This window comes from Lissotriton vulgaris, unplaced genomic scaffold, assembly GCF_964263255.1.
Source record: "Lissotriton vulgaris unplaced genomic scaffold, aLisVul1.2 SCAFFOLD_699, whole genome shotgun sequence".
In the NCBI taxonomy this organism is placed as follows: domain Eukaryota; kingdom Metazoa; phylum Chordata; class Amphibia; order Caudata; family Salamandridae; genus Lissotriton; species Lissotriton vulgaris.
The window spans coordinates 507,615-535,152 of NW_028240948.1; the positions used below are offsets into that span (position 1 = coordinate 507,615).

Genomic DNA, 27,538 nt, shown 5'->3' on the forward strand with positions numbered 1-27,538 from the left:
CCATGACCTCTATATTGTCCTAACCCAGCGTGATCTCGAATGTTGTGCCACATGGGCAATGGGAGGACAGGGCTCTGATCCATGCCGGATTTTGAAGATAACCACTGACTTCAAAAACTTCTTTAAATTAACTGTATGTAAATTTATCTCGCGTAGATATCCTGAAGTTGGCCTACCATGGCCATCCCTTGACCGCCAAGCTACAAACGATGAGCGAATCGCAAGGTAAGACATTAGTATGCATGACACAGCAACAGAGAGCTACAGTGCTAGCGGTGGAGGTTGTGAAAAAAGGATAAGTATCTAATGATAGAAGCTCTTGCTCCTATCTACACGCACACTGCAGCAGATCGATCGGGCAGTCCTTGTGGATTACAGTGATCAATGCTGTATGGAGCTGTCAGCCAGCCATGACACGTACAGTGAAAAGTGCAGGAAAATCACAGCTAATAGAATCACACACCAGTCCACTCCACTGCTGGCTCGTTACCTTTCTTCTCATTAAAGCCATATACTTAGTTATCCAGCACCCGTCTGCGTAAAAAATAAAAATATGGCGAACATGGCTGCAAAAAGGGCCAAAATAAATAGAGTTCCTCTCTCATTTCTGGTGCCCAGAAATGCAACCCGAATCCCATCCATCTGTGATAGCAACTGAATATAAATATTTTTTTCTAATTTCTAAAGCAGTCTTGCCACAGGGTTCAATTTATAGTCTAGTCGTGACCTGCTCTTCCTGTCCATCCTTCCACTGGGTGATGAGCAAACCACAAGCCTCGCCCCAGGAGTCGAAGACGTCTTCTGTCGAGTCCAGGAGCTTGGAGCTCGAGGTGCAAATGCTGGAAGCACAGTGAAGGGAGTTGGCAGAGACGGGAGGACATTCATTGTTCTGTTGTCCAGAAGTGCTCCCACTAAAGCCCACCTCATTGAGGTTAATTTCACTTTTGGAGGCTTCCGACCCCTTCGAGTCTTGCCACATGCAGTGTGGAGGGATGAGTCCGTCAGAGATGGTATACACCGGCTCTGAGTTGGGCTCGGGCATGTGTCCGTTCATCTTGGAGAACAGCAAGCCCAGTCTCTTGAAGGACTCTTTCTTAGAGTTGGAAAGCCTCTGTAGCTTGTTGCCATTGCGGATAAAGGATCGCTTGCTTAGTCCATTGCTTTTTGGCTTCTCCTCCACGATTTCAATACCAGACATCGTTTTTATTAGCGCTGAAACGTTGAAGTCTTTTTTTTTGTTTGCGACGCTGAAGGAGACACTTTTATCTTTGGACCGCTCATCGTTCACCTCATCCTTTTGGGAGACCTCGGTGCTGCTGGTGGAATAGCTTCTTCTAGGAGGCTTCCTATTTCCCAGGAGATCCAGGACCTCGTACCGGAAGCTGGAGATGTCCTGCTTCAGCTCCTACAACAAGAGAACATTCAGGTGGGCATTATGGTAGTAACAGAGACATACTTGGAGAGGATTACACCCAATCTTACAAACCACCCAATCTCAAATCATAGCCTAATAACCCAGCTTACAAAGACAGTGAAAAGTTTGAAACACACCCAAATTGTACACGCTGTATCCATAGCCATTTTCCTAAGATTGTAAAAATGTGGCTATTTCCATTGTATAAGCCCCAAATTGCAAACAGTTAAAAAATCACAAATGTATTTAATTTTTCTTCAATAGCTATGTATTTGAATATATCTGCCACTGCTTCAAACTTGTATTTTGATGGGTTCAAGTTAAGCCCTCTGACTGGTGTTGACTGTGCTCTCCTCATGTTGCCAGATTATTCCAAAGTCCTTCTTTCTAGATATTCAGCAAATCTGCTTCGCTCGCATCTTGCACTCCTCCGTGGATGCTAACATTTGTTCGCCTATTCTAAATGTATATGCTTAATGTGTGCATAGAACGCATACATTAAAGACAAATAATGAAGATTGGACTTTACTATGACTGTGAATCAAGTACAAAGGATGCAATGGATTTATTTCCAGGTTCTAGATGCATTACGCCTAGGATACCCTTTTTAAATCAGTCCGGGTCAGACTGGGACAGGAAATAAGCCGGGAAACCAAAATAACAGAAACCGACAAAAACAAGCATTTGCAGTGCAATAGGTCTCGCATTTACGAGAGTTCGAGCTATTGGCCTTGTAAATGACAATTCCTTTTATTTGAGTTGTTTTTAAAACAGATAAATAAAAGACATTGCCATTTACAATGCCAATAGCTTAAACTCTCACAAATACGAGACCTGCTACATTGCAAATGCAGGCTTTAAAAATAAAAAAAAAGTGTTGGGCAGGACAACACTATTTGAGATAATAGAGCTCTGAGGCTGTAGTTTAAGCTTACCGAGCAACAACACATGTAACATGGAATATTGAATATTCCATTGAATACATGGAATATTACAAAAGGAGACCAGCCGGTACTATGGAGGGACTACTGAAACTTTTGACCAATGAACAGCCACAGTTTACAGTGGACAATGACACAAGCCGATGGAAAATGAGGACAGAAAGTGGACGGAGCTTCAAGTCCATACCTCAATACAGCATGCCTCGCAGAGCAGGTTCATGCGCTGCCCAGGCTTGACTTAAAAAAAAAAACCCCACACTGATCTGTCAGACGAGTACCTCGCTCACTGCCTTATATGCCAATCCGACCTAGAAATTGGGCCCTGTATGGTCTAAACATTTGTATGTGGAGACCTTTTTTCAGTTGCCGAATAGTAACATTTATTACCATTCGGTAGGAAGTGGTGACTGTGCCTCAGCCCAGCAGAATGCTTGCAGTGCTGTCCCTAACTGATGGTTGCCCTCTTCCCAGGTCAGTGTCGTGAACCTCAAGTAGACGGAGAAAAGGTTCTGTTTATTTTTCTGTTTCTCGATAAACTGGACAGACTGATGGTCTCTCATAGTCCTATTGCTGATGGGCTATCAATAGTCTACATCAATCAATTGCCCTTTCACCAAATTATGCACCCATCTTCAGCTCTGGTCCATATTGCATGGTGTTCAACAGCAGGTGATGCTCTCTGCAGAAGGTATTAACCACTTTTAATACCCTGAGCAGGGGCAATGGTGCTTACACATCGGGCAAAAGCAGTGGTTAAATGTCTCTCTTGTGAAGTTTGTTGTAATGGATATCTAGTAGCAGGATTCACAAACTATCAGTGTAACATTACAGGTTGTCCTGAGGTTCAGGTATGTGATCATCACACCCTTCAACTGGGTCACCTACCTTGATTTCCATACCAAGATTCAGGAAAGCACGTTCTGGAGGTAAAACCTTCCAGGTCTGTGCCACAACTCTCTGGAACAAACTCCCGATCGCAATTAGGATGATCCAGGAAGAATTACCCTTTCGTAAGGCACTAAAAACTTTTCTCTTTTGTTAATTCCCCCAGGACTATCACTCTGCTTTCACTCAGAAGCGCCGGGACACCCCGTTGGGGTAGCTGCGCGCTATATAAATTACACAAATAAATATAAATTACACAAATAAATTGATTGGGGTAGAGAAACATCAACCTCATTACACTGCACTTCATTTTTATGAACAATTCCAGCACATGCTTATTCTTTGCAACACATTAACAAACTGTCTGTGTTACTCCTGCGATGGACCAACAAGCAGCTAATGATGTAGGATGTTGAAACAGGATGGAAAATTTAATTTAGAATCAAGTTACATAATTTAGTGTATTTCAAGGTAATTGAAAAAGGGAATATATAAAAACATTCTACAGTTCATCCCACTTATGAATGTGTGTTTTTGTGCCATTTTGCTTAAAGTGTTACAACTATCCTACGATTGCGCAATCCTCCAATTGTTTGTGTGTTTTTTGAGAAAAATCCTGATGAATTGTAAAGGATGGTTTTTAAAGGAGTGCAGATAAGGTGAATACATTGTTTATTAGAGAGTGAAGTTTGTGTGTGACGATAAACAATCCAGTCATTTCATTTATCAAGCTGATACAGCCGTCAAGGATCGTGTATAAGTGCTGAAGATGGGGTCGTGTGCAAGCGCCATGAAGCCCCATCCTAGGGTAAAAGGAGCACTTCTCCTGACAAAGTAGATGGTTAAACAGTGATCCACAAAAAGAGATATTGAGGCAGCGACTGTGAATAATCGGTTGTCTGACTACGAACAAGCAGACAGGGCAGGTTGTTCGTCAATGAGCTCTTTAATGAATGAGATGACAGTAGCTTAAAGAGCAAAGAATTGAATTTGAACAAAATGTAGCTGGAGGACAACACACATTGGTCTCTAATTTTATTTTGATTTCTATTCTCATAGTGCTTGGCAATGATGTTTCCGCTAAGCAAATACCAGTTGCATGGTCCACTGCAGAGGTCTCGGACCAGCGATGATCGAGATGAGAAGAAGAGCGCTTGCTTGAAGAATGCAGATAGAGGGTGGAAAGGACAGTATCCAATGTGCCACCAATGAGCCCGTAAAACACTTTGGTGTATAATCAGGTACAAAGAATATGTTACTTTGTTATGTTACTTTAGTTTGTATAGCGCCAACTCACCTACAGGTCTCAAGACGCTTTAGACCAAGGAAAACACAACAATTCTACCAACCAGAAGGGGAATAAAATAACATGTAATTAAATGGGGCCAAGGGCTTCCCTAAACAAAAATGTTTTCAGCTGCTTTCTGAAGCGTAGAAGATTGGCGTCTTTACGGAGAGGATCTGGCAACTTGTTCCACAGCTGTGGAATCTGTACGGAAAAGGATCTTCCGCCCTTTGTTGTCATTTTAAAACGAGGGCAGGCCAACAACTGAGCATCAGAAGATCTGAGCGATCGTTTAGGGTTATAGGGCATCAAACGATCCTTTATATAGACAGGTGCTTGTCCATATATTGCTTTATGTGCTATACACAAGCTCTTGAACTCCACCCTCTGTTTCACGGGGAGCCAGTGAAGCTTGAGCAGTAAGGGGGAGGCATGAGTTCTTCTGGGAAGCTTGAAAATTAAACGCGCCGCGTTGTTCAGGACAACCTGCAATCTATTGATCAGATTATTTGGCAGGCCTAAGTAAACGACGTTCCCATAATCCAGTCGTGATATAATTGTGGCTGAAACCACTGTGCGAAGCATAGACTGGGAGAGAAGAGGAACTAACCTACGCGGCTGCCTGATCAGGCCAATGCAGGTTCCGACTACCGTTGAAATCTGGGCAGACATTGACAATTCATGGTCAATTTTTATGCCAAGACTTTTAACATTTGTTAACATATGAGCTTAATAATTCGAAAGTAGCCCTCCTGTCTATATTGAGAAAAATGCTTTGTTCTACTTATAGAACTCTTAGGTAGGCGTGGCCTCATGCACATCACCCACTTAGCTAAGAGCTTGTGAGCATGACATGGGTCTGCTAACAGGATCTCCTAAAGTGACCCCCTAACTTGAGTTGGGGTGGCTACTGCCTCCTCATTCTATTCAAAGAAAGGGGTGATCAACGGTATTGTTCAGGATCACAGACCATTCTAGCGGTACCTTTGTGGGGAGCCTACCTATTCACCTTATTGAAGGTCCGCCAGTACCCCATACCTGATCCATTGTCTTTGAAGATGTGTATGATGTTTGCTGAGTATGCATGTTTCACTGAACCTCACAGAATGATGGTGTCTCTTTGGACGCAGTGTATATGGCTGAAGTTGAGGCTGGTACTCCTGCAGGTTGTCCTGGGTGGACAAAACTTTCCTGCATGTCCCTGGACACAAGCTGTCCTTCCTGAAACCAATCATACCAATTGGGTGGGGAGATCACCATGCACTTCCCTTTCTTCAGAGATGGCTTTCCATGCTACAATGAAACACACCCTTCACTCCTCTTCCTGTATCGCTACCCGTTGCCTAGCATTATTGTCCTTTTCTTGTGCTAGCGCTGGAACTTATCCACATTGACACGTTGTCAATTCAAACTGGTCTAACCTTGGAGCACTGCTCCTGAATCCTGCAAAAATAAAGAAGGAAGATGTATGCCTTATTGATTTTTGGATAAGCAAGCAAAATATATAAAAGAACGCACTTTAGTTCACCCGACTTCCTGTTTGTGCCTTCTATATGGCATTAATACTGGGCCCTCCAACCAGTAATCTGCACATTATCTGGCTATCAATAAGACTCTGCGCGTCAATGTTGGACAAACTAATTGAGAGAAGCTGAACCCTTGTCTGTGGTTGCTCTCCCTCAGGCTTAGGTCAATCCTGGATGCAAGAAATGCCTCACCACAGGTGTCTGTAGGAGACAAAGAGCTGTAGCACTGCCTTCTGAGGAGAAGAGAGGTTGTGATTGCTGCAAGTCACAGCTGGCCGTAAAATCTTTCTGGAAGATGAGTAAAGTAACTAAGATCACCCAGGAGTAATGAGATGCTACGAATGCCAATTTATGTTCCTCTGCATTTCCAAGGGACCTGGAGGTTCCTAACTTTCACTAGTTTAGCGTGGGATCTAACTCCGTTTGTAGGAGTTGGCCACTCTTATTCCTGGACCATTATAACTATACTTCTAGCCATTACCATCCCAGAGATATCTACTGATTGAGTGACAGCCTTGTTGACTGCGTGGATTCTTCCTGGCTTTAGTGGTGGGATTTGGGTGTTGGAATGCTTTTAATTTACCCTGGAAAATGAGCACCTGTTGCTTGGGTGCATTATCTGGGGTTGAATCCAAAGCCTGCGACCAGGCCATACCAAGGTGGCTACACTCCATTTCAGTTCAGTGGCACATCTTCCCCAATTGTTTGAGATTCCATATTTAAGCATAAGAGTAAAATTAAAGGGTAACCAAACAAAGCCCCATAGCAGAACTTTGGTCACAAGAACAATGTTATGGAAAAGCTAGTAACTGGCACAGGAACGCTATGAAATGTTTGAGGTTCCATCTTGGCCTTAGAAGGCACCACACCTTCTGGTTTGAAAAAAAGCACTGTTCCTTCTTGACATTACAGCAATATCTGGACGTAAGTGTATTCTGTATTATTTAGTGTCTCGGATAAGGTCTCAGGGAAATGTTTCTAAGTACTACCACCCCCTAGAGTAAACTTGGACCACTCAAAGTCCTACTCCTAGAGGATCAGAAACTAAAATGCACCTGGCATTCCACTTTGAAAGGAATAATGTTGGTGGCGAGAGGTAAATGACCATCCCCAAAGCATACTGCCCTGTAACCACTGACGGCGGTGGGTCCCATGATATAATGGCTCACAACATTGACAATACATTGCAGACCCTCCTTAGGCAACCCTGGCTTAATAAATGACTATAATCTTCAATCATCTGTGTTGTAGCTGGTGGATTAGAATCTGGACCTTTGAGCTGTTTCAGTGGAACGATGTGCATTTTAAATCCACAATGGCTACATTGCATTCAGCAGTAGACTATCTCCACTTATGATAACTTGACATACTAAGAATATCACATAGTGGTTAGTCTGAACATCTGACATGGATATGGCCCTTCTGGACCCACGTCTTAGTGGATTTCCATCCTAAGTAACATGTGAAGAGGACATTAGAGTAAGATGCTTTACTATAAACATACCTTGAAATTCTCTTCTGTTAATCCCTCGTTTGTTTTAGAGTTTCTTATCATTGCTGCAACATACCGCTTCACTAAATTCCGAATAACTTCCTGCAAAACAAAATAACAGACCAGATGAAATTAATAAATATGCTTTAATCTACAGATGGTCTATGCCTACCACTTCAGTATTTCCCAGCCTCCTAATCTGAGTGGTTTATTTTTCATCGTTTCTGGTAGTGTGAGAAAAGGTATCTAATGCTCATAACAAATATATAATCCTAAAATCTATTCTATTGGGTAAAAAGTAGTTTCACATATTTATTTTTGCATTTACTGGTGGGAAATATGTTTCTAAATGTAGTGAAATTCAGTGGAAAAATGTACAGAGTGTATTAAATTTGCGCTGCTTTGCTTTTAGAATGCAGGAGGAAAAAAGTGATCAACAGATTTTTTTTGAGAGAAACAAGTCAATGTTTGTCTAAGATGCATGATTTAAAAAAATAGTTCTTGAAAATCCGCGTCTCTCATGGATTTTTGTGGCTCTGCCTAGAATACCAGTTTTGTTGAGCTATATTTACATGACCGCACACTACTGGCAAAAGGCTTCTTATTTATACAGTTTTTCACATTATGGGAGTTAATAAAGTTTAAGCGTGGCCCTTCTCTACCTTCAACCCAACACAACCTTGCTCTTTTTGCATTCTTTAAGCACGCTAAGTAAACCATTCCACCTAAGTAATGCTCAATTAACCACGTGCAGGACCCCAAGTATTTTTATGATCCTAATGCTGGGAATGCAGAATACCAAGGTTGTATATTCTTATGTTCGAGGCATATGGGCTGCAGACCACACACTTTTGCATTAGATCACCATCTGGTGGTGGGCCCGGATGATTACACTTTGTTGTTGTCTTGGAAGAGTCTTTTTGCCCCAGTATTGGAACTTTCATAGATTCCCATGCTTTGTATCATTCCCCGTCGTCGGGATGGGAGCCTCAGTAAATAGAAAATACCATAGTAGTAAGCACAAAGTGAAAAAATAGGCCTAGGCCTCATCTCATTTTGTAGCTTATCCATTTCTTTTTGTAAAAGAGACCAAACTTCTGCAGTAGCCAATCAGAGCAGCCTCACCCCATAGAACCTTCCTGAGAGAAGCTCAGAGCCTCAGATTTTCTACCGCACGTTGTGCAAGGGAGTCTCCATTGAGCTCTGCTCAGTTTCTTCAGTTTTTCTGACTATTTTCTTCAACAACTTGGATTTCTTTTAGTCATGTCTGACAAGGAGAAAAAAGCCCTTTTTAGAGCCTGTGCCACCTGCTCCAAAAAGAGGTTGTTTGTCGATGACAACCATATGGACTGTATATACTGCCTGTATCCGGACCATAAACCTACAAGCTGCCAGATTTGCAGAACCTTCTCAGCAAAGACCTTGAGGGACAGGGAAGGACGTCTCCTCACATGGCTTCAAAAGATGAAGGACCGTAAGGACATTGTGTCTTCGGACACTGAGGGCTCCTCGTCCATGGTGTCATCTAAGAAGTCTCAGAATAGGGGTAGGTCTCCCCCTTCTACTTCAGGCGAGTCCCTTCACAAGGCCTTACCAGGGACCTCTGATAGGTCTGACAGGCCTGCTTCCCTAAAATCTCCTCACCACGGTGAAAAGGAGAGGCAGGGTAAGCCTGAGGAGTCACAACCCTCAAAAAAGGTGAAAAAGTCTACAACTATCTCTTCACCTCCCTCTGAGAAGGATAGAGGGGTCACGAAGCCTTCACCTTCTGTTCAGGAGGTCACTTCGGACAAGAAGCAGAGGTCGTCGACGGTTAAACTCTCAGGTACGTCGACGACGAGTGTAAAAAAGGACAGCTCTGTGAAAGTTGCCTCGTCGACGACGGCTGCGTCGACGACGGCTGCGTCGACGACGCCTGCACCGTCGACGGTTTTCAAAGCTCCTGATTCCTGCTCGTCGTCGAGAATGACCATCTCCACGTCGACGACGATGACCGCGAAGCTGGCGACGAGGACGACGACGGTGTCGACGACGCCAGTTACCATGTTGCTGACGACGAGTTCGTAGACGATCCCGTCGACGCTCCCACCATCGTCGACGATGAGTTTCAGCTCGTCGACGACGCAATCCTCGATGACGAGAACAGTGTCTACGTCGGCGCTTCCATCGTCGACGCAGTCCCATAAAGAGTTGCTGTCGACGACGACGACCTCGTCGACGATGTCGTCGACGACGGAATCATCTGAAAAACTTGTTTTTTCACGCAGAAAGAAGCTAATAACGCCAGAGATGACGTCTCCGCGACAGGTTCAGAAATTTCCACCTAATCTTCTGTTGGATGATGACTCTGATGAAGAGACTTTTAGTGAATTCGGACAAGCATATAGCCCATCTGACCTACAGGTTAAGGTTCAGGATGTTAGTTCTGAGGAAGGAGAGATGGAACGCCAACACTATGTTCCGGAACATTACTATGAGGAGGAGCACGCTACTACCAGGCAGATGCCTTTGCAGCAGCCTACACGTCAGGTACAAGAAGGGATGGTGGCGATGCCGTCCAGTTTGGTTGCGGATCTACAACTTATGTTGCAGGACTACCGGAAACGTTTCCCTACTCCTCAAGAAGCCCAACGAGTGCGTCCTCCGACACCTCCGCCTCAATCATTGCAACCTGTGGCAGACCACTCTTTGCCTCCAAAAGAGCGTACCACTGCGCCTGAAGAGCGCTCACATGAGGTGGTGCAAGTGCATGATACAGATGATGACACTGCTTCTTCTGATGCAGACCAACAAGCGGATCCTGATCAGGATCAACAGGCGGCTTGGAATCCTATTGACCCGACGGATCCAGACATCGCAGATCCAGACAACGCTTCCTCGCCTCCAGCGGACGTTGGAGGTTTTCACAACCTAATGGAACGGGCTTCCAAAAGATTTGGTCTCCCAGTGACCACGGTTCAATCAGAATGTTTCTTATATGACTTTAAGGAACCATTCAGGAAATCAGTACGGTCCATACCAATCATTGAGCATGTCTGGTCTGAGGGCTTGAAGGCTATGCACAACCCGGCCACAGTCCTCCCGGTGCTACCAAGACTAGAGAAAAAGTACAAAGCACCTGATGGCAGTCCGGCATGTCTGCTTGGCCAACCGAAACCGGACTCGGTCATTTCTCAAGCCGCCCAAAGCAAATCTAAAAATCCATCCACGCCACTGACTACACCACCAGATAAGGAGGGCAGGCGCCTAGACAATGTAGGTAAAAGATTTTCAGCAATGGCCAGTCTTCTGGTTAGAGCAGCCAATGCTTTAGCAATTCTGGGACGTTACGATCGCCAGATGTGGTGCGACCTTGCTCCATTTATGGAGGAATTGCAGGATTCTTCTAAAGAAGAAGTGAAGAAAATTTTGCTTGAGGGGGAGCGGGCCTCCTCGGAGGTCATTGAGGTTGCAATGGATATAGCGACCACCGCATTTCGAGCACTTGCCGGTTCGGCGGTTCTGCGACGCCAAGGGTGGTTGAAGGCCACATGGTTCTGGCAAGAAGTGCAGAATAAAATCTTGGATCTGCCATACGACGGAGAAATGCTGTTTGGCAAGCACGTCGATGATGCCCTGCAGGGCATAAAGAAGGACACCGATACAGCCAAGTCCTTAGGAACATTGCAGTATCGCAAAGTACCCTTCAGGGGAGCAAGAGGTAGAGGATTCTCCTCTTATAGAGGAGGAAATCAGAATCGCTACTCTTCCAGCTCACAGTCTAGCCAGACATATAAACCTCAGCACTCTCGGAGGGGTTCTTTCTCGCCTAGAGGACGTCAAGGGCAGCAAAGGAGAGACAACACCAGGAAACAATAGCGGCCAGGTGGCTCTTTCCACTGTTCCTGTTCCCTCATTAACATCAGTGGGGGGCAGGATTGCCCATTGCCTCAACAACTGGATGATCATTACATCAGATCAGTGGGTCCTACAGATCGTCAAAGAAGGACACACGTTGGAGTTTCAAGACCTTCCTCCAACAAGAGCGCCGGACGCCTTTCCTCCCAAACATCTCAAGCTCCTTCATCTCGAAGCCCACCAACTTTTCACCAAGGGGGCGGTAGAGCCTGTACCCCTTTCTCAGAAGGGGAAAGGGTTCTATTCCAGGTTCTTCCTGGTTCGGAAGACAAAGGACAAGTGGCGTCCAATTTTAGATCTACGGCAGCTCAACACTTATCTCGTAAAGTTGTCCTTCAGGATGGTCACTCTTCAGGACATCCTCCGTCTTCTCAATCCAGGGGATTACATGGCGACCCTAGATTTGGAAGACGCTTACTTCCACGTTCCTATTCATCCAGCTCACAGGCAATATCTTCGATTTACAGTGGGCAAGAGCCACTTTCAATTCAAAGTACTACCGTTTGGTCTCCGGTCCGCTCCGCGGATCTTCACAAAGATTCTGGCTCCAGTAGCAGCCTTTCTCAGGAGGCAAGCTATACAGGTTTTTCCATATCTGGACGATTGGCTGCTGAAGGCTCCATCTGCTCTAGAAGCGTCCAAGGCAGTAAGGTCATGCAAAGAACTGTTCGAGCAACTAGGTCTTCGACTCAACAAGGAAAAATCTGTTCTATGCCCCTCCAGGACAGCAAGGTTCCTAGGGGCCATCCTGGACACAGAGTTGCCTAGCCTTTCCATCGGAGGAGCGCCAGAACAAACTGACTTTTTTCAGCTCGGCTTCTTCAATCTCGAAAGACACTGACAGTTCGCAGGTACAAATCGCTTCTCGGATCGATTTCATCCTGCATACCATTAGTTCCACACTGCAGACTCAGAATGCGTCCACTGCAGGAACAATTGGACAAGCAATGGCGACAAGTCACAGGATCCTTCGACAACAGGATTGTCGTTACCCCGGAAATGAGAAAGGCAGGTGGCTGGTGGTTGCTGAAAGACAATCTTTCCAGGGGTTTATTGTTCCGACTTCCACCATCTCCCATTGTTTTGACAACGGATGCTTCCATGGAGGGATGGGGGAGCGGTCCTCCAAGAGCTAAAGGTCAGTGGCCATTGGAGTCCAGTCCAGGTCAAGTTCCATATCAACCTTCTGGAACTTCTTGCTATCCGTCTGGCTCTACAAGCTTTTCTTCCGAGGATTCGCAACCGTGCAGTGCGGGTTTGTACGGACAACACCACAGCCATGCACTACATAAACAAACAGGGCGGAACAAGATCCTCCACCCTCTCCAGGGAAGCCCAGACACTGTGGAATTGGGTGATCCAGAACAATATCTCCCTCTCAGCGGAACATCTAGCGGGGACACTCAATGTCAGGGCAGACGCTTTGAGTCGCCAAAGGACTGTCTCTCACGAGTGGGAACTAGACCAGACCGTTCTGGAGGAGCTCTTTGCACGATGGGGGACACCATCCATCGACCTGTTTGCAACTCCCCAGAACGCCAAATGCCAGTACTTCGCAAGCAGGGTTCACCATCGGGAATCCTTGGGGAATGCGCTTTTGATTGCTTGGTCAGGCACCTTTGTTTACGCCGTTCCTCCCATTCCGCTGATCCCGAGGTTGATCAGCAAGCTCAAGGTGGAACCGTGCAGGATGATTCTGATCGCTCCAGCATGGCCCAGACAGTTTTGGTACTCGGAACTTCTTCTCCTCTCCCAGGACCAGCCAGTTCTCCTGCATCCTGTTCCAACAATGTTAACAATGTCTCACGGACAGGTTCTACATCCGGACTTGAAGTCGCTGCGATTGACAGCGTGGCTCCTGAGTTCCGAGAGTTCCAAGGTTTAAATCTCTCAGGGGAATGTAGGGACATTTTGGCCCAGGCCCGGGCGCCTTGTACCAACAAGACCTATCGGGCTAAGTGGAAGAGATTCTGTGTTTGGTGTCGGAAGGAAGGTTTACACTCATATACTTCTGCTCCGCACCAACTCTTGCCTTACATACTTTCTCTGGCTAAATCTGGATTGGCTCCATTTTCTGTGAAAGTACATCTGGCGGCCATTACTAGATTCAGACGTTCATCTTCAGGTCCTTCCCTATGGTCAGCGAGAATTATCAAACAATTTCTGAAGGGTTTATTCAGGGTCTTTCCTCCAGTCCGGCCGCCACCACCAGCCTGGCATTTGAATCTAGTCTTGTCATATCTCATGAAAGCCCCTTTTGAGCCTGTTCATAAGTCTGACCTTAAGTTTCTTTCGTGGAAACTGGCTCTTCTCTTGGCCCTGACATCGGCTCGAAGAGTAGGTGAGCTCCAAGCTTTCACAATTGAGGAACCTTTTCTACAATTCAAGAATAATGTTCTGATCCTTAGAACGAATCCTAAATTTATCCCGAAGGTACCTTCAGAATTCCACCTAAATGAGCCAGTGGTCTTAAAACCGTTCTTTCCACAACCTTCCACACCCGCGGAAAGAACTTTGCACTCTTTGGACATTCACAGATGCCTGAAATTCTACCTGGAGCGGACAAGACAGTTCAGAAAATCTTCACAGCTTTTTGTTTCTTTCAGTGCTCCTCGCAAGGGGTGTCCAGTTTCTAAAGCCTGTATTTCCCGCTGGATTTCCAGTGCTATACAATTCTGCCACCAGGCGGCTGGAAAACCACTGCAGCGAGCAGTTCGTGCTCACTCTACAAGATCAATGGCTTCATCGACTGCTCTATTCGCAGGTGTCCCAATCAAGGACATTTGTAGAGCAGCGACATGGAGCAGTGTCCACACCTTCACTCGCCACTACTGTTTGGATTCTTCTGTGAAAGAGGATGCGGCAGTGGGCCAGGCAGTTTTGAGGAATCTTTTCCAATGAGTCGGTGAGCTTTCCTTTCTATCCCGCCTTCCTGTTTGCATATTTTGTATTAGTGCGTTATTGTCATGTTTTATGATCCTAATGTGTATCTAGTTTTCTGATCAGAAGTGTGTGACATTTTCAGGTTCACAAATTGCAAAATATGCTTTTCTATTTACTGCTGGTTACTCTGATACAAAGCATGGGAATCTATGAAAGTTCCAATACTGGGGCAAGAAAACAAGTTACTTACCTGTAACTTTGGTTCCCCAGTATTGGTAACTTTCATAGATTCCCATGCGCCCACCCGCCTCCCCTGGGAAAGCTCAGTCTTCTTGTCTTGGTGGATAGCTGTTCACAACGGCTACGAAAATCTGAGGCTCTGAGCTTCTCTCAGGAAGGTTCTATGGGGTGAGGCTGCTCTGATTGGCTACTGCAGAAGTTTGGTCTCTTTTACAAAAAGAAATGGATAAGCTACAAAATGAGATGAGGCCTAGGCCTATTTTTTCACTTTGTGCTTACTACTATGGTATTTTCTATTTACCGAGGCTCCCATTCCGACGACGGGGAATGATACAAAGCATGGGAATCTATGAAAGTTACCAATACTGGGGAACCAAAGTTACAGGTAAGTAACTTGTTTTCATCTGCTGGGTGACTCCTCCCTTAGACCGTAGTGCGCATGGGCATCGACTCCATCCTCAGATTGTTTTTTTCCGCCATCGGGCTCGGATGTGTTCATCGTTCGGTCCTGTTACCGATTTATTTTCGAATCCATAAATCAATCTACAAGATCAACTTCGTCTTCGATACTGATTCCGGTTGCCTGCGTCGAAGAGAGGACCCACTTCTCCTTTCCAGCGCTCGTCTGGGCCGTCGGGCCCAACTGCGCCACTGGGCATTTGGCTCATGGAAAGAACACCGTTCAAGAAGTGCCCTTAGTGTGGACACAAGTTTCCCCACACCGACCTTCATGAGGTTTGCAACTTGTGCTTGTCCCCAGAGCACGAGAGTCGAGACTGTGAGGCCTGTGCTTCGTTCCGGTCCAAGAAGACAATCCGGGACCGTCGAGCTCGAAGAGCGATGGAGCAGTCCTTGTCGTCGACACCAGACCTCATCATAGACGCACCAATCGAGGTAGACGTCGAAGAACAGCAAGAAGACGTCGTTTCCGAGGCAGAAGAGTCCGCTTCCGGAGAGGAGGATCGATCCGAAGATGACGATCTGCTTCCAGCTGGTCAACAGGTCGTGAGTAAGAGCATCGACCCTGTTCACCCCCCATTCCGGGACAGGCTTCGGTTCCACCCCCACCCTCGGGTCCTTTGGGCTCGGTAGCGAAGAGTGTTAAAAAGCCTCAGGTCGACTCGGTCTCGAGTCAGACCGTCGGTCCCGACAAACAAAAAGTGCTTAAGCCGAAGTTAGCACCGGCACCAAGACACCCTTCGACACCGAGGGTTACCGAACTGAAACCGAAACCAAGTTCAACACCAAAGGAAGTTCCGAAACCAATTTCGGCACCGAAAGATGTTCCAAAGGTTACCGAAACAAGAACTACGTCTGTACCTAAACAATCGAACCCGAAAACGGTTTCCATAACAAGACACATTTCGGCACCAAGAACAGACAAGTCTAAACACTCGGCAGCCAAAGCTTCGGATCCAAAAAGCGTAAATCCAAGCAAAAAGCAAGATAAATCTTCGGAATCGAAAGCAAGACCCGTTCCAAAGATAACAGACACTATAAAAAATAAACCTGAAGGCACCAAACCTCAAAAATCGACGCCGAAGAAAGATTTACCAGTGGAGGAGCTTTTCCAGCCTGATGTAAGGCAAAAGACTCTAAAAATTCACCCACAAACTGGACTAATATATACAGTGCCTGAAAAGAGGAAAATAGACTTTCCTAAACCATCTCCTGTTCCTCCAAAAAGCATATTCAGACTGTACCCACAAGACCCCCTCACCAAAAGTAGAAATACTAGATATTTCTCCTGCACAGTCACCAGCTAGTACACATAGTATAGTTCCACAGGAGGAGGATTATGGGGATACATACTCTCAACACAGTTATCAACAAATAGAGGATAGTGATTACCCAGATAATATGGCTAGGTCATCAGGTGACCCATGGGAAGATTACAATGCACCAGATCTACCACAAGACGAGGCATACCCGTCTAGACCATCTCCACCAGATGACAACATTGGGTTCACACAACTCATCCATAGAGCAGCTACTTTCCATGGAGTAGACCTGCATACAGATCCAATAGAAGAGGATTTTCTTATGGATACATTGTTAACATCACATAGAACCACTACCATACTGCCAATACTAAATGGGGTGGTAAGACACGCACCAGAAATATTTAAAGATCCAGTCAGGGCCAGGGTAATTAACCCCAGACTGGAAAATAAATATAAAGCGGCTCCCTCTCATCCTGCATACATTAAGGGACAGTTGCCACTAGATTCGTTGGTAGTGTCAAATGCGAGAAAGAGAGCCAATTTGCAGTCAACAGGGGATGCTCCACCTCCTGACAAAGAATCAAAGCTTCTAGATGCTTCAGGGAAGCGCACACTATCACAAGCTGCCAACATATGGAGGATTGCTAACACTCAAGCTCTGTTAGCAAGATATGACAGAGCTCATTATGATGAGCTAGAGTCTCTCACGCAGCACCTGCCAGAACAATATAAGACTAGAGCTGCTGATTTAATACAAGAGGGCAAGGTTATAACTAATACCTCCAAAAGATGCGCACTAGACACTGCAGATACAGCATCTAGAGCGGTAAACACAGGAGTACTGTTGCGTAGGCATGCATGGCTAAGAATCTCAGGATTCAAACCAGAGGTACAAGCCAGTATACTAAACCAGCCATTTGACCAACAGCATCTTTTCGGTCCAAAGGTAGACGGTGCGTTAGAAAAAATGAAAAAAAGACACAGATACTGCAAAATCAATGGGCGCTTTACAAAAACAAGCCCATAGACCTTACTTTCGTCGCTCCTCCTATAGGGGTGCATCAAAAGGCTTCCAAGCTGACAATACCTCCTCTACTTACAAACAAACCAACCAAACCTCACCCAGTAAGGGATACTATAGAGGAGGGTATAGAGGAAATAATAATAAGGGCAGAGGCAACAACAATCGCAACGCCTCTACTCCCAAACAGTGACTTCCCTTCCATCCCCCCAGACCATTCCACTCCGGTCGGGGAAGATTACAACAGTTCCTACCTGTCTGGAACTACATCACAACAGACAGGTGGGTGAGACAAATAATTCAGTCAGATTATTGCCTGGAGCTCACTTCCACTCCTCCAACAATACCACCCAGATAATGTCCTATGTCACAAGAGCACCTCTTATTACTAAGGCAAGAGGTACAATCACTACTGCAAAAGAATGCGATAGAACTAGTACCAAGGGAACACCAAAACACAAGGGGTTTACTCCCTTTATTTTCTCATACCCAGAAAGGACGGGTCTCTCAGACCAATTCTGGATCTAAGACCCCTAAACCAGTACATACATTCAGACCATTTTTAATATGGCCACATTACAACAAGTTTTACCGCTACTAGAAAAGGAGGGCTTCCTTGCTACATTACACCTCAAGGACGCCTACTTCCACATTCCCATTCATCAGTCTCACAGAAAATATCTAAGATTCGTGCTAGAAGGTCAGCTCTACCAATTCAAGGTTCTCCCCTTCGGAGTGACAACAGCACCTCGAGTATTCACAAAGTGTTTAGCGGTAGTAGCAGCACACTTAAGAAGGGACAACATTCATGTATTCCCATATCTAGACGACTGGCTAATAAAATCCAAGTCATACAACCAATGTGTACAGCACACGCATCAAACAGTCTGCCTGCTGCACAAACTGGGGTTTACAGTAAATCAAAACAAGTCACATCTACAACCGTCCCTATCTCAGCAATACCTAGGGGCCACAATAGATACCTTCAAGGCAGTAGCGTACCCCAACTTAATAAGAATACAGGCTATGCAGAATCTTATACAAAAATTCCAAGCACAACACTCACTACAAGCTCGAGTGTTCATGCAGCTAATAGGAATGATGGCATCTTGCATTTTCATAGTGCCATACGCAAGACTACAAATGCGCCCCATTTAAGAATGCTTGGCAGGTCAGTGGAATCGGGCTCAACAAGACATAACAGATCTGGTGGTCGTAGATGACCGGACGCATCGCTCTCTGCATTGGTGGAACAACAAAAACCTTTCCAGGGGCCGGCCGTTTATAGAGCCAGTTCCACAAATAATACTGACCACAGACACATCTCTCACTGGATGGGGAGCGCACTTACAAAATCACACAGTACAAGGAATATGGACAATGAAACAAGCAGTACTCCACATAAATTATTTGGAGTTACTATCAATCTTTCAAGCTCTAAAATCGTTTCAACATTACATATCAAACAAGGCTGTATTAGTCCAGATGGACAATATGATAGCAATGTATTACATTCAGAAGCAAGGAGGAACACACTCCCTACAGCTCTCCCAGCTGGCGCAGAGCATTTGGAGATGGGCCATTCCTCAAAACATTTTCCTGTTAGCAGACCATCTACCAGGAGTTGACAATCAATTGGCAGATCTGTTAAGTCGTCGGAGACAACAGATACACGAGTGGGAGCTTCATCCTCAAGTTCTTCAACCATTCTTTCAAATGTCGGCACAACCAGTTAGATAGATCTGTTTGCCACACAAAACAACTCCAAATGCCTAAGCTTCGCCGCCAGGTACCCACACCCATTATCCAAAGGCAATGCGGTATGGATGAACTGGTCAAACAAATTTGCGTACACTTTTCCACCTCTCCCACTAATTCCATTAGTGGTACGCAAACTAAGACATTATCTCACATTGATTCTAATAGCACCAACGTGGGCGACTGTTTGCTACACAAAACAACTCCAAATGCCTAAGCTTCGCCGCCAGGTACCCACACCCATTATCCAAAGACAATGCGGTATGGATGAACTGGTCAAACAAATTTGCGTACGCTTTTCCACCTCTACCACTAATTCCATTAGTGGTACGCAAGCTACATCAACATTCTCTCACATTGATTTTAATAGCACCAACGTGGGCGAGACAACCATGGTACACAACGCTACTGCAGCTCTCTGTAGTAACACACCACAAACTAAAACTCTCCCCACATCTACTAACACAGATCATGGAGAGATTATGCATCCAGACCCAATGCAGCTCAATCTAGCGATTTGGCTCCTGAGGTCCTAGAGTTTGGATATCTAAATTTACCTACTGAGTGCATGGATGTCATTAAAGAGGCAAGACGTCCTACCACTAGAGCATGTTATGCAGCAAAATGGAAAAGATTTGCTGTATATTGTTCAAACAACAATGTGAACCCCTGGGATGTTTCAATACAAAACATCATATGCTATCTATTACATCTGTAAAGATCTAATTTAGCATACTCTTCAATTAGACTGCATCTAGCAGCTATAGCGGCATATCTCCAAAACAGACAACATTTGTCATTGTTTAGAGTACCTGCAATCAAAGCGTTTATGGAAGGACTTAAACGAATAATTCCTCCTAGAATACCACCTTCTCCAGTATGGAATTTAAATGTTTTTCTCACAAGACTTATGGGTCCACCATTTGAACCATTGCATAAATGTGAGTTACAGGTTCTTACATGGAAAGTTGCCTTTTTAGTAGCAGTTACATCACTACCAAGAGTGAGTGAGATACAGGCATTAACAATTCAAGAACCATTTATACAACTTAATCATAATAAATTGGTTCTCAAAACAAATCCAAAGTTTCTGCCAAAGGTCATTTCACCATTCCATCTCAACCAATCCATTGAGTTGCCAGTATTTTTTTCACAGCCGCAAACAGTTGCAGAAAGAGTTCTACACACACTAGACTTAAAAAGAGCAGTTCTATACTACATAGATAGGACAAAACCTTTTCGTAAAACTAAACAACTGTATTTGTCCTTTTCACCCCACATAAGGGCAATCCGATTTCAAAATCCGGTATTGCCAGGTGGATTGTTAAGTGTATTCAAATTTGTTACAAAAAAGCCAAAAGCACTCTAACCATTCCTCTAAGGGCTCATTCTACCCGTAAGATAGGAGCATCTATGGCATTCTTAGGGAACATACCATTAGAGGATACCTGTAAAGCAGCTACATGATCTACTACACACACATTTACAAAACACTATTGTGTAGATGTGCAGGCAAAGCAACAAGCAAGTGTGGGCCAGGCTGTACTACAGACATTATTTCAAACTACTGCAACAGATGTGGGTGACCGCCGCTAAGGGAGAAACTGCTGTGCAATCTATGCAAAAGTGTGTGGTCTGCAGCCCATATGCCTCGAACGGAAAATGCTACTTACCAGTATGCATCTGTTCTTGGCATGTAGGGCTGCATAACCACACACGCCCACACACGCCCACCCACCATATCTGTTCCAGTATTATCTTATTTAGATACACAATACATGGTCATCCTTATCTGTAATGATACAACTCCATCATTTGCCCAAATGGCGAAAACAATCTGAGGATGGAATCGATGCCCATGCGCACTACGCTCTAAGGGAGGAGTCACCCAGCAGACAAAGACTCTTCCAAGACAACAGCAAAGTGTAATCATCCGGGTCCACCACCAGATGGTGATCTAATGCAAAAGTGTGTGGTTCTGCAGCCCTACATGCCAAGAACAGATGCATACTGGTAAGTAGCATTTTCCTTCCATTTCATGCCTCCTTTTTCCACCAACCAACAATTTCACCCTCTGTATTGAACTCTTGCAGGACCTTTTTGGTTCAGACTTTCTCTTAGACACTGTTTTCTCATCTTAATCTTTTTTCCTTCAACATCCATTTTAGGTCTGGCTTGACCGTACAGTTTTTCACCAGATTTGATAATATATATATATATATATATATATATATATATATATATATATATATATATATATATATATATTTAAAAGTGCTATCATGGGTACTACAGGGAGGGATGGTGCCTCAGTTCTTCACATTGGTTCATCTAAGTACAGCTTTTGATTTATCTAAGGCTGGGTTATTCCACAGAAACAGTACGTAATTCTAAGCAACTGGGGTCACATATTTATCAAGAAGTGTGAGCCAGGGCTCTTTATGTAGTTAAGCAACTTTATTTTGTGTTTACTGTATTTGTGCCAGTCTTTTGACTGTTTTTCTGGTCTCTAGTTGTCCTCCGTTCCCTCTGCGCCTGTTTTCGCGCCCTGTTCCCTGCTGTTGCTGCCCCCGCTACCTCTCCCCCCTGCCGGTTCCCGAACCCACCTCCCAGCTGCGTTTCCCTTCCCGTTCCCTATTTAATGGCAGCCGCTTCTCCAGCGATAGAGCAAGACCTCTGACCTCCTGGTCAGGGAACTCTGCTCTCCGCCCCAGCAGCTCTGTCATTGCACCGCTGCCCCCTACACCTCTATTCCAGGTAGGTGTTTGAGGCCCACCTGCAGACTCCTGCCTGCGCCTCATCCGTGGTGGTCCAGTGGGAGAGCCTTGTTCTTCTGCTGCCTTCTCTGTCTGACTGACTTTTTGTTTGTTTACTGTATTTTGTGTTTACTGTATTTGTGCCCGTCTATTTTCACTGTTATTGATATTGTGCCTGTTTTTCTGGTCTGTTGTCCTCCATTCCCTCTGCGCCCATTTTCGCAGCCCTTTTTCTTGCCACTGCTGCCCCTGCAGCCCCTCCCCCTGCCCGTTCCCGCTCCCACCTGCATTTCCCTCCCTGTTCCCAATTTAATGGCAGCCGCGCCCAGCGGGCGCGCTGCTGGCGTGCCAAAGACCAGCCCTTCTGTGTCCGTCCCCGACCAGCGCCAGGGACCATGTTCTCTGATCGATGCGACTCAGCTGCCCTCCATGCACTCAAGCCTGGAAGGAACAACAACTGTCTACGCCTAACACCATCCACAGCCAGTTCTCCTACCAAAACTGCTGACAAACCTTCACCAACCTCCGCACTCCCACGACCACAGCCCCCCTGCCCGACGCAAGCACTCCTGAAGCCCTGAGGTGTATCCTGCTCAATGAGTGCTCCCCGCACAGACACGGAGTAGGAATCTGGGACCTCCTCGACACCCCCACCTCCGCCCCTGACATCCCCGACGGATACAAGATCCAGAGGAAGGACCACCCTGTTTATTGAGCAGCTTGCTAGCATTGCTACCTCTTCTCCTCGCATAGTTATTGCTGGGGACTTTAATTATTGGTTTCAGCACAGGGACGCTGGCCCCCACGCCCTCGAATTGTTTGAAGGTCTCTCGAGCCTGAACTTCAGCCAGTTAGTCACCTCCCCCACCCATAGTGGTGGCCATATACTTGATCATATCTGGGTCTATGGGGTGAAGCCCTCCCACCCGCTTATTACACCTTGCGTGTGGTCGGACCACCGCCTTATCGATACCACCATCTCGATGGCTGGTCAGGTCAGGATCCCTTCGCGGGAGGGTGGCATGGCTCGTAAGTGGAAGGCCGTCGACTCTTCCAAACTGCTAACTCATCTGTCTCACACACGTCCGCCTCCCCCCAATGACTCTGACATTAATGAGCTAGATGGGCAAGTCTCTAACTGGCTCATATCAGCCAGCGATATCTTTGCCCCACTAATCAAGTTCCCTCGCTCTCGTCATAACCATTCTCATAAATGGTTTACTCCACTCCTCAAAACTGTACAGTTAGAACTTCGTCAATTCGAACGCAGATGGAGAAGAGACTACTGCCCGTCAAGTAGAGATATCTATGTGGCAGCTCGTAATAGGTACAAATCTGCTATCTCTGCAGCCAAGAAAACCTATGTCTCCGAGCGTATCCTGTCAGCTCCCTGTAAGTCGAAGGAGATTTTTAGAGTTCTGGACGAGTTCACGTCTGACGCCAGAACGCTTTTGTCCCAGGCCCCTACCCAGGAATCTTGCAATGCACTTAGCACCTTTTTTTTTACAGAAGATTGTTTTGATTAAGGGCACTATCCCGGTCACCTCATTGGATGCTGTTCCCATCACACCCCCTCATAATGCTTTCTCTATCACCCAGCTTCCCCCACTAGACGCTATATCTTTAACCAACCTGGCGGCCCGGATCAAGTCTGGCTCCCCTGACGACCACTGTCCACCTTCCATACTTTGCGACATCTGCCATTCTTTACCCGACTGTATCCTTCCTCTGCTCAATTCTTCTCTTCTTTCCGGGACGGTACCCAGCTCCTTCAAGGAGGCCGTTCTAGTGCCTCTGTTGAAGAAGCCTGGAGCCGACCCTGCTGTCCCGGCAAACTATCGTCCTATATCTCTCTTACCTTTTTTCTCAAAAATCTTGGAGGCCCATGTCACTGCCTGTCTCTCGGGGTTCATCGAGAGTTCCATCTTTCTCGAGGCCAACCAGGCCGGCTTCTGCCCTGGTCATTCTACGGAGGCTGTGATCCTGGCTGTCCTAGATACCTTGAGAGACGGAGCTGACAAGGGTACCTCCCAGGCCCTGGTTTTACTAGATCTGTCGGCCGCTTTCGACACGGTGGACCATAACATCCTCCTCCACCGTGTCGAACAGGCCGGCATCCAGGGCCTGGCGCTGGCCTGGGTGAAATCTTTCCTTATGGGGAGATCCCAGTCCCTCAGCCTAGGTACATTTAGGGCCCCTAGGGAACATCTGTCTTGTGGGGTCCCTCAGGGCTCCTCTCTATCCCCTCTTCTTTTCAATCTCTATCTTCGCCCTCTTCTCTCTTCTCTGAGGCAGTGGGACGTCCGCGTCTTCAATTACGCGGATGACCTACAACTCATTTTCTCTCTAAACTCTCCTTCTTCTATTCCTACTTTTCAGGCAGTCATGTCCCATATCTTTCAGTGGATGTGTCAGAACCAGCTGAAATTGAACCCCGGTAAGACGGAGCTCCTCCTGCCGGGTAGGAGCGCCGTCCACTGGGGTCCATATTTCTGGCCGACAGAGCTTGGCTCTCCTCCCACCCCGGTAACCTCGGTGAAAAGCCTCGGGGTCACTATTGACGCTGGGCTCTCTCTGGGGCCGCAGGTGGGGACAGTGGTTTCCTCCTGCATGTTCCAACTGCGCAGGATCAGGAAGGTGGCCTACCTTCTTACTCCTGATGCTTTGCTTCAAGTCATCATGGCCCTTGTTCTCTCCCGCCTGGATTTTTCAAATTCCATCTATTACGGCTTGCCCAAATGCTCCATCAATAGGTTGCAAGTCATCCAAAACCAGGCGGCGAGACTGGCCCTCGGGATTCCGAAGTGGCAGTCCGCCAAACCCCTCCTTATCAAGCTACACTGGCTCCCGGTTAGCCTAAGGGCTGCCTTCAAGGTTGGCTGTCTTATTTTCAAATCTCTCTCTGGTTCCTGTCCCGCCTTTCTGAAATCCCTGATCTGCCCCTACAGTCCCTCACGTAACCTTAGATCACTTAACTTACATCTCCTGGTGGTCCCTCCCTTCAAACTCTGTAGATCTGGGGGTCGAAGATTTGCCTTTCTCGACCCCAAACTTTGGAACTCTCTCCCCCTCTCAGTTAGGACTTCCGGTACTCTGATTCAATTTCGCAAATCATTAAAAACCTGGCTTTTCCCACAATCCCGCTAAAATCCCTCTGTTTCCTCAGCACCCTTTCAGCGCCATGATACCTCCGGTGACAGTGCGCTATACAAAATTCCCTTAACATAACATAACATAACATAACAGGAGGAGGACTCGCCATCGCCCACAAGAACTCCCTCTAACTCCCCACTTCCGGCACAAACAACTCCCCGTCCCCCACAGAACACCTCCATTTCCAGATCCAGACCTGCCTCAGAACAACCCTACGCGGCACCCTCGCCTACAAACCTCCCGGAACTCGAAGCGTGTTCACCACTCCCATCGCTGATCTCATCGCACCCCACACCATCACCTCCATGGACTACATACTGCTCATAGACCTCATTTTCCGCCTGGACAACCTCAGCCACCCCCAACTCCACCGTCTTCCTGGTCAACCTCGCCAACATTGGAATGAAACAGCTTGTCACCATCGCCACCCACAAGACAGGACACACCCTCGACCCAATTTTCGCAGGCGGTAACATTCACTTCAGTCACACCATGCAACCCCCCTGGATGGACCACCACTACGTACACTTCTCTTTTGACAAAGCCACCGCTCTCAAACCTACTCCATGTCCTCTGCGAAGGAAATCGAGAAAAATCACTCAATTCCTCCCCCACCCACGATCCCTCTCCTACTTCGACCAACACCAACTCTGTAGCCAAAGAACCTTACAGATGGATCACCAACTGCGCAGACAAGCATGCCCCCTTCCACAACTCCGACAGACAGCACCCCATGACGGTCACCTGGTTCACCACTGACCTCCAAGAATCCAGAGGCACCTGCAGACGTCTCAAGATACTGTGGAGAAACAGCAAAAGCACGAAAGACCAAACAACCTACAAGCCATGACAGAATACCACCAACTCATCAGATCCACCAAACCCATAAAAGCTTCTTACTCTCTCTTAAATACTACCCATACCTGAAACTTAAAATCTCTAACCTTTAACCATTAACACTACCCTTCCCTGAATCCTACAAAGTCCTTGCTATACCATAATTCTGGGAAAAACTGGGAACTGAATTACTGATGCCCCAGTTATTCCTCATTTCTAATGGGGATCTTCAGGGTCACACTTGAGATCTGTTATTCAAATTGCCACCTCCCTTCCCAGCAGTTATCAGTGCCCCAGTATCAGGAACCCCGGGGAGGAGTGATATCAGGAATGTCATTATAAGACCCTTAGTTGTGTTGAGCAATATATTTTTTTTTAAGTAGCTCTCTAAATAGTTGAAAGAATGTTTTCAGTACAGCAGTGCTGCCTTGCCATTTTCAAAGAAATGTAATGAAGTTATTTACCGAATGTCATATTTTATAACCAGATAGTTATAGAACAGATCAGTAATAGTGTTACTACAACCAGTATTCATGAAATGATTCAACATTTAGAGATAAATGTGAAAGCATTGTTTGTTTTTCTTCAACAATTAGTGTAAAATTAGCACCAGCTTTTTGCTTGTGCTCCAGAATTATTAGGCACGGAATGCAGCACTATTCTTCAAATTCAAAACTAACACTAAATGCCCAGAAAATCGATTTGCACACATTTTGCAGGATTTTATTTCCAGCTTTTTCACGTACTGTAAATTACCCCCAAGTTAGTCTGTTCATGAATGACAAATTACACCAAATATTAGTGTGACTACTCTGTTTTGTAATAATGACCTATTTCTGTAAGATAAACTTACTTTTTCATCTGGCTTGACACCACAGCTGTCAGGGTGACATATTGTTACCAATTCTTTGAATTATGCATTGAATAGGCTTTAGCTTGGGCCAACCCAGAGGCGTATTATCCTCTCATCTCATGCTATCAGCTGCAGGTGTAGAAATCCACCTTCCAGAACATTCTTCCATTTCAATGCATGAGGGTTTATTCTAAATCTGAAAAATAACTCAACTATGCTGTTTGTCATGTTCAGTTATTATTCTACTTTATGCATTCCACACAGAAAGCAATATTTGTTATTCTTTTTCCAAGAATTGGCATATGCAGTAGGGCAGGCTTTAATGCAATATACAATATGTGTGCACACAGTGTATGCAATCAGCATTTGTGAGTGATTTGTTTACATTTGTCAGGGGCTTGCTAATTCTTGCTTGCCTTTCTTTTTCTTGAAATAGGTTGTAAGTCTAAGTGCCTGAGAAAGATTCCTGGTGGTCACTGTCGGCACAGCTTCAATACTGTGGCTATATGCATCAGTTTATGAAGCTAGTCATTTGTGTTTTGCTATTTTTAGAGTCTACTGGTGTTGTCTTGCCTCAAGGCAAGGTCATTCTGTATGGCAGAAGTCCCAAGTGTAACATGACTGGGCAACAGACTTTTTTTTAACTCCATGTACCTCCCGGAAATGCTTAGGTTGTCATCTAACCTGTAGCCAATCCATTTTTGGCAACACAAAACATGCTCTCAGAATGCCAAGTCAGAAAGGAAATGTTTCCTTAAGTTATTCTGGGTCATCTGATGACTTCTTCTGGGCTATTTCAGAAATTATCTTGGAAAATCAACCAAAACCATCCTGAAGTGTGTGTATAGGCCGAAATATTTAAATGAGGTGACT

General features: G+C 45.7%; 1 protein-coding gene across 1 annotated transcript in view; it reads right to left on the reverse strand.

Moving 5' to 3' along the window:
• Window positions 1-709: 709 nt before the first annotated feature.
• Window positions 710-27,538, reverse strand: part of LOC147672474 (short transient receptor potential channel 5-like) — a 385,149-nt gene continuing 358,320 nt past the window's right edge. Inside the window, exons 6-7 of the mRNA XM_086948009.1 lie at window positions 7,556-7,645; window positions 710-1,405 (exon numbers count right to left, since the gene is read on the reverse strand). Coding sequence (XP_086804135.1) covers window positions 710-1,405; window positions 7,556-7,645 — 786 coding nt within the window. The remainder of the gene's footprint in view (window positions 1,406-7,555; window positions 7,646-27,538) is intronic.